The sequence below is a fragment of the Apaloderma vittatum genome, unplaced genomic scaffold, assembly GCF_000703405.1.
Source record: "Apaloderma vittatum isolate BGI_N311 unplaced genomic scaffold, ASM70340v1 scaffold45618, whole genome shotgun sequence".
Classification (NCBI taxonomy): domain Eukaryota; kingdom Metazoa; phylum Chordata; class Aves; order Trogoniformes; family Trogonidae; genus Apaloderma; species Apaloderma vittatum.
The window spans coordinates 1-8146 of NW_009729971.1; the positions used below are offsets into that span (position 1 = coordinate 1).

The 8146-nt window shown below is 37.4% G+C and overlaps 1 protein-coding gene across 1 annotated transcript in view; it reads right to left on the reverse strand.

The window, feature by feature from the left end:
- Window positions 1-796: 796 nt before the first annotated feature.
- The window catches only part of HADH (hydroxyacyl-CoA dehydrogenase), a 9551-nt gene continuing 2201 nt past the window's right edge, over window positions 797-8146 (reverse strand). Inside the window, exons 2-5 of the mRNA XM_009874602.1 lie at window positions 7194-7283; window positions 5624-5696; window positions 2416-2532; window positions 797-1283 (exon numbers count right to left, since the gene is read on the reverse strand). Of these exons, the coding sequence (XP_009872904.1) occupies window positions 1165-1283; window positions 2416-2532; window positions 5624-5696; window positions 7194-7283 (399 nt within the window). The 3' untranslated portion in view covers window positions 797-1164. The remainder of the gene's footprint in view (window positions 1284-2415; window positions 2533-5623; window positions 5697-7193; window positions 7284-8146) is intronic.

An 8146-nucleotide genomic window follows, 5' to 3' on the forward strand; every position in this document is an offset into this window, starting at 1 on the left:
ATATATATATATATATAAGTACTGAGTTTGCAGATCCAAAATACACAAAGTAAAAGAAGTCTAGCATTCAGATGAACTGGAACTCCAATCCTCATGACCACCTGCTCTGCAGTATTTAGAGAAAAGGCAGGACTTGCAGCACTTCCGTCACGAACAAATCCAAGCTCTGTTAAGCCCCAAGGTAATAAAATTGCAAAACAGACGGTGCCTTACACAGCCAGACACACCTATTTTTTTACGAAGTACAGACTCTAATTTCAATCCCCCAAAGTACTCAACTACAGTAGTAGTGTAGTATGCAAAAATGACACTTAACAGGAATAACCAGTAAACAAAGTCAATTCAGAGGAGTCTAGAAAGCATACAGAAGCTTGCACCGGCTTTCTAGCTTAGTTACTAGAAAACAAATCTATGTACTAGGCCCTTCAGAATAGAAATCATCTCTTCACTATGTTCCTACAGCACGCAGCAAAAGGAGACCCTCAACCAGTAATTGAAAATGCCAGAAAAACCCAACACAAATCATATAATGAGTTTTGCTTTTAAACGCTGTACTGGGAACGTTTTGTTCGGGTGACAGCCTGCCATTGAAGGATTTTTATTTTTTAAACCATATGACATTCAAAAAAATATTATTCAAGGCACTGCAATTTACACCTACAGATTCAGCACTGCACTTAAGAAAAATCCTAAAACAAATACTGCCTTTCTGCAGCTGTATTTGCCAGAGTGAAAAGAGACTGCCACCCAGCGGACTACAATCAAGCACATCAACTACAAGCCACGACATTCAACACAGAATTGCTGAAAATTTTATTCTTAAGAAAGTGTGGTTATTTTTAGGATTTTTCCCATTAATGTAATAATGTTTTGAATACATAAATTCACTTGTCATTCTGTTCTGCACCTGAAAAATCAACATTTGCATGAAGGCACTGTACATATAAAGCTTTTCAGAATTACAAGAAAGAAATAATCTAATCTACTGAATCAAGCTTTCACCAGAAAAATAGTTAACTAGTCCAATCACTCAGTTCAGAGGTGGGTTACGTTCTAAATGCAGTTTGTGCTGTCCTTGGGAAGGTTTAAACCAGAATTCACCTGTAATATGGCAATGCTGAATAGCATACACTGAATAGTTTAACACTTCTCAAAGCTTGGAGTTCATTTGTATTTGTAAAATCCTTCTCCGGTCTTCTTACCCAGCTTCTTTTCTTGTACCAGTTTATTCAGGAGTGGGCTGGGTGCAAAAAGAGGATTGTTGGGCTCTAATGAATGCCATCCTGGTGGATGAAAAGAAGTGGAGGAATTAGTAACAGCTCTGTTTATACACAAAGGTATTAGAGATCTGCATCTCCTTAGAAAATATAGAGAGGTCAGAAAGATGGAGTTTTGGAACTTATTCTACACTCTCTGAGACCTTTGTCGAGAGGTGGTGACCCTGGTGGCAGGGAGGCTGGATTAAAATGATCTCTAAGGTCCCTTCCAGCCTAGGCCGTTCTATGATTCTACAATTCATAAAGCTCAGATCAGTATTGATGAGTACAAGCAAATCTAGGAATTAGTCTTTAGGCACAGCCTACTCTGAACACCTTATAATGTCCACAACTGAAGATTTTTAATACTTTTTAAAAAAAAAAAGAGAACCTTTAGTATATAGTTAAGTATAAGGAAATAAAACAAAGGCTATGCTGAAAAGAAAATCAAGTTCAAAGTAATTCCAAGTTGAATTTCTACCTGTAAAAGACACTGTCAGTTAGAACAATGTAACTATTCTATAGCACTGGCTAAAAGAAAAAGAAAAGGTTTTGCTGAAAATGCCATTTTGAAAGTGACATTCTTCCTCAGAGGACATTTAAGCTACTCATTCAAAATTATACAACAACCACCAGTAAGCCATGACCAGTTATGTCCTTTTCTTGTATGGTACTGACATTCATCAGTAAAAAGTAAAGAAGTAAAAAGGAGAAGGTATACTTCCATCTTTTAAGGTATTTACTGGATTTGCTATTAATTGAGAAGGAAAATACAGCTGGTAGAAAAAGGATAGGGAGTGCAACATTTGTTGCTTTTCATCAGGATTCCTTACCTCCAGTACATAAATATTGATTCATTTTAGTTTGTATGAAATTCCAGTAATATTATTATTTTTTCCACTGTAACTTGATGAATCCAGCAAAACCACCACTATATTCTGCCCCCCTGTATATAGGGTTATAGGCATTCAGCATAAATGCTGTACTCATACAGTATTTGAGCTGAATTCTCATTCCTTTCTCCTCAACACTTAAAAGGCTATACCACAAACATTCAGTTCAAACTAATGGAGAGCCAGATTTTCATTAGAACATTCATCTATAATCTAGCTAAAAAGAGTCAAGAATAGGAGAAAATACAAGAATAATAAAGCAGTACCATCTATAATGTATTTACTGGTATCCAGCCCGACATAGTCCAGCAGTTCAAATGGACCCATGGGATAGCCAGCCCCAAGCTTCATAGCAACATCAATATCTTCCTTTGATGCATCTCCTAGAGAAAGATTGACAGTTTGATGAACAGAGAAGATCCTGCATCTACTTGGCACCACTTATAAATAATGAACAGACTGTTATTTTACCCTGGTGCAGTTCTTCACAGAAATCTCTGCACGTTTCAGAACCACAAAAACTGGAGTCAGCATACACATGCTGGTGTGTAAAGCTGAATCTCTCACAAGAGAACAAAAAAAAAAAGGAGAAGGAAAAAAAAAAGCCCTGAAGGACTGCTTTCCATTTTTCTAGCATCCTCTTGCATTTCAATATAGATCACTACACTATTTATGGAGATACTGCTACTGTGGTCAACCTATCAGAAAGACAAGGGGGAAGAACTGGTCACTTTGAGGAATCAAGAGCTTCATTTAGAGGCAGCTGAATAGTCAAAATAAGGAAATATCTCAATTTCAGCTTCATGAGATCAGCAGCAGCTTTGGAACGATGCAGAGGACAGAGCTACCTTTACTCTACAACAGCCAGCAAGCGATAGCAGCTGATTGGCAAGGCAGGCATGGCGAGGGGAGCAGGGGCAGCTGAGTAACACCCTTAGTCACAGCGACTTCCAACAGAGGGTATTCATCAGCATTAGAGAGAGTAGGTAGGAGTGGCCTGAAAAGATTGTGCAGGGGCAGTTAAATTTGTGAATTCCAAAATTATTTTTAAAAAAATATTCAAAAATTTCCTAAATGTGTTAGTTCTACTTCAGCCTGTGCCTCTAAAACACAAATCCTGCGTTGCCGCATTGTCACAGTTCATATTCACCTCATTCTTTTGATGGCAATGCATATTTTATACTGTCATGAAAGCAGAGGCACCTCTACTGCTTATTTCTAATTCATATTTTGATAAAGATAGTACATATCTCTTTGCAGATCCTACAAAAAAAATCAGCCACACAAATCCCAGAGGTTAAGCAACCTCCATGCTCAAATGTGTACAAGTGTTCAGGGTGTCCAAAAGCATGACACAGCCTACGCAACTTATACACCTAGATCAGGGAATCTTAGAAACAAATCTTTTGTAAAGGCAACAACTTCAGTCACAGTTCTGCATAAAGCAGTAATTTTAATAATATATCTCCTTTTACTCTTTAGAGCTGACATTTTTTTTAAAAAACACATTTTATTCCAGAGAAAATTGGAAAATCAGCCTTATTTAATTCTAACATAATTTCATTTCCCTAAGTTCCAAAACAGGTAAATCGTCAACTCATTTGAAGTTGATGCAGATGTACATCCTTTTTTCAACAGATTTGTCCCACTTTGTTTGTCAAAGTTAGGACCTGACAGAATACAGCGGTCAGTATGTATACCATCACCTAACAGGATACAGCTGCGTTATAATTAAAAAGAGTAAAAGGGCAAACAAGTGTCCTACTCCTAGTTCATGCTGCTCTCCTAGTATAAAGCAGATTTCCATAGAAACTTGGCTGACTGCTTTTTTTTTGTTTTACGCTAAGAATACAGTAGTACAGGCCACCACACACTAATATTTAAAATATGCTCTCTGTTTAAATCACTGTTAATATACTAAAGGCATTGTGCCTGTGCAAAAGTGCACACTTAAGGAGATTTTGCCTAAGTAAAGACTCAGGACTGATCCAAAAAAATGATATTTCAGTGTTTGAGGTTGCCAGGAAAGAGACCCAATTTCACACTAATGTCGATGACAATCAGGCTCAGGTGTCTACTCTGTGAATTAATGCAAAAGATGATAAAAATTTAACCTGATTTGACGGAAAATACGAATCAGAAGACAGCCATCAGGCTTTTCAAAACATTAACCAGTTTTTAAAGAGATTTCATTACACTTAAATATTCATAAATGAACTTTAACAAGTTTGGAAATATCATACTGTTGAACAAAATACAAACAGAATAAAGATTAAATCAAAATATTGTGTTCCTTAGGCAGAAAAGAGTCAGTTTTAACATACAATCTCAGTGACTGTTTTCTTCTACATTTAATTAAAAGTTCTACTGTCTCCTGAAATATGTATAATGATATGTGTCACTTAACAAAGGCACCTCTTTTACAAACCCATACACTTTAAAATTGTTACTTTTCCCAAGAGAATAATGCCCCTCGCATCTGTGCCTGTGCCTTTCAAGTCACCAAATTTGTTCTTTTCTCCCTTTGAGATGTAATTAGGTACATCTGTTGATGGATAAACAAGTAGCGTTGGTTTATATCTTTTCTGGAGATCAAACCATCCTTTCCATGTGCTGTAAAAGAGATTTTTAATATTTAAAGCATATTTGGTGGAATCCTGATAATGGAGTGCTTTCATCTGTAAAAAAGCAGTGATTTCAAAAACAAAATGTTTCGAATGGCATTCTTCGTAGCACGCAGCTGTGAGGACAGCATTTGAAATAGAAGTAATTATACTCCATGATTTCCTCTTATCCACTATATTATTGGCTTGTTTCCTTTCAAAACATCAGTGCTCTGAAAAATTTAGTGGTTCTTTGGGAATTTGCGATTATTTCTACCCACCCTCAGTATTAATGTGAACAGAGACCAGCAGTGAGATCGGAGATCCTAAAGAACCTGCGTCTTAAACAGGAGATAGAAGATGAACAGGTTTCACGGGGCAACAGCCGAGCCACTTGTATGCCAGTACCGTAGTGTGACACTTGGTATTATACTACTTACCTCAGCTGAAAACTGGTGGTTTATTTCATAAGCCCAATACAAGTGAACTCAGGAAAACTTTGCCAATGGTCCCATTATGGGATTTTCAACCACTTTCATTACCATCTCTTGGGATGGAGAGAGGATGGTTCTTGATTAGTTGGCAGAAGAAATTTTTACAATGACACTACACTCATCATCAAACCATCAGAAATTTTGCAGACAAGTAACTAGTACCTTCCAACTCTGCATACACTGACATCTCAAAGTGAAGACAAGGTCTTTCCAACTTTCCAACAGTATACATATTAGCTCATATTTGATGTTCACTATTCACTTCCAGCCTTCAAGGTCTGAAAGTTTTGAGAGAATCCCAAGGTTTTTCTGAAGGGATGTAACATTTTGCAGTGTTATATGTCAACGTTCCCTGAAGTCAATATCCCAACAAGTACCTCTCTCAAAAAGTCGAACAGCTTCCATCATGTATGGCACCAAGAGACGGTTTACAATAAACCCTGGCGTATCCTACAAAAAGGAAAAAAAAGAGATTCTAAATAAACATTCTTTACCAATACCATGCTCAAATGCTACTCGACAGATTAAAAAAGTGGATGAAGACACTTATTGAATCAACTTCTGGTACTCTCTAAACTGTATTTTTCATCTGCTTTATCTGCTCAGTATGAAAATGCAAAAGATGAATTTCACAAACAAGAAATGGCACATGAACATTCATCGTGACTGAGAACAGTAAGACTGCTACAAGCCCAATTCAATTAATCTTAAAACAATTTAATGCAGCCAGTTGGCAAATGTCTTTTCTTTAGCAAAATTCTCCTGATACAATTTCCTGAAGGATACACAAAGAGCAGTTCTTCCCTAAGAGGTTTCTTTTGGTGTTCATTACCAGAAACATTCCTGGCTAAATAGTCTATTTCTTCTCCACTGCTCACTGGTAAACCACGCTTTTTTATGTTAGGGCCACTTCAATCACAAACACCAATGCCAATACATGCTGGCACAAGAAGATAACGATCTGAAACAGAACTTCTTTTACACAAGCTTTAATCAAAACAAAAAAGACAAAGGAAAAGACTAAGAGCTTTGCAAATATAGTATTATTTCGTATAGTACTACTGTTTCAAATGTCTATTGTTCCTTCCATTTTATTTCAATATTTAACTGAGAGAATTTCAACCAACTTTTTCTACAAACAGTAACTGAAAAAAGGTTTAGACATGGAGACTGCACCACATTACACTCTACCCAAGCTAATTTATAGCAATAATTCTTCATATATTCTGCACATTACATACTGCAAAACTGTGACAGAAACAGGAAAAAAAGTCAACTAAGGCCACAGAGCAATTTAGCAGTACAGCCAGAAATAGAATCCAGCATCCAGATGCTGAATTACTGGTAACTACCGGATTGCAGGCCCTTCTTTTTATGGCCAAATGCCTCCTGGGGGCTGTGAAACTCAAGGCAATAGATTGCATAAAGCTACCCAGACCACAACTTAACAGATTCAGAAAAAGAGTACTTAGGAATTAGGGTGTTCCTCCAGAATTAAAGAACAAAGCTGCAAAGCAATGAAGATTAATATGGGTCTAGTTAATGCAGTTGTAAGAAAAACTTGCAATGGGCACACACCATAGAGGATTCATCCAACTGCCTCATGGTACAAGAGGGAGCAGTCTTGTCTCTAGCATGGCTAAAGATGAGCTCCAGCTTATGGTTTCCAGTTCAGGCTTCTGCAGGACTGGAAAAGAAAACCCAATAACTAAATCCTGACACTTGTGTTTTGCTGCTCTAGACAAGATGTCTAGGGTCACTCTGAGGAATTTGTGGCAAATGTGGGTGTTTTCTTTGTCAAAATGCTTTTAATAGGAAAGAAAAACTGGACAAAAAGCAGCCTGGAAATTCCTGAAGTGCTCTTTCATGTACTAAAACTTACCACCTTAAAATTAATAATTTTCAAGAATTGACTTTCTGAACACTGTACAATCAAAATATACTTACCTTACAACTGACAGGACTCTTTCCTACTGCTTTACTGAAATCCATAAGTGATTCAAAAGTCTTTTGGCTAGTCATTGGAGTCTTGATGACCTGGGCAGAGGGAAGGTAGAGAGAGCGTAAGCACATTTATGAGCAGAATCTCTCTCATTTCCCAGTACAGCAACGATTAAACTGTAATGCAGAAATTTACTGAATATTTCTTTTGCAAAAAAAAACAATTTCAGTAGGTATGTAAGTAATAGACACAGAAAACTATTTTAAAGACAGATATAACATTTTGACCATTTCGAAACTATCCGTTTCTTTAGGACACTGTCCCACTCAGCCAGTATAGATGGTAAAAGGGACTGTCCTTCGGAATCACGTTTAAGAGATTCTAGCACAACAAAACAACTTGAAAAGCGACACAGTCTTTGTTGCCTTTGGAAACATGGTGGCATCACTCTAGACAACCATATTAACATAGTTCCTGATATAAAGGGTTGTAACATCTACCCTGTGCCTAACGTAAACATGACACAGACAATGAACTCTAAGGAAAATGTACAATCTTTCAAACATATGACAGCCTCTTAACTTTTGAGTAGTATGCTTCTATGTTGATTTTCTTCACAGCCGAGTCTTTTGTCACATGTAATATTCTCTATGTGTCACTGGAATTGGGATGTATGAAGTCATTTACTAGGGGCCTACCTGCCCTCATCCCAGTCCTCCACCCCTCCCAAAAAAAGAAGAAAAAAGAAAGATTTGCTCCCATCCTAATGACTGTCAAAAGACCAACACAAAAAGAATCATAGAGTGGCCTAGGCTGGAAGGGACATTAGAGATCATTTAGTCCAACCTCCCTGTCATGGGCAGGGACACCTCTCAACTAGATCAGGCAACACATGGGGACCGAAGGGGGATCGAACCCATGAAAAGAAAACCTGTTAGGAGTGAGGAAGAGGCTTGTT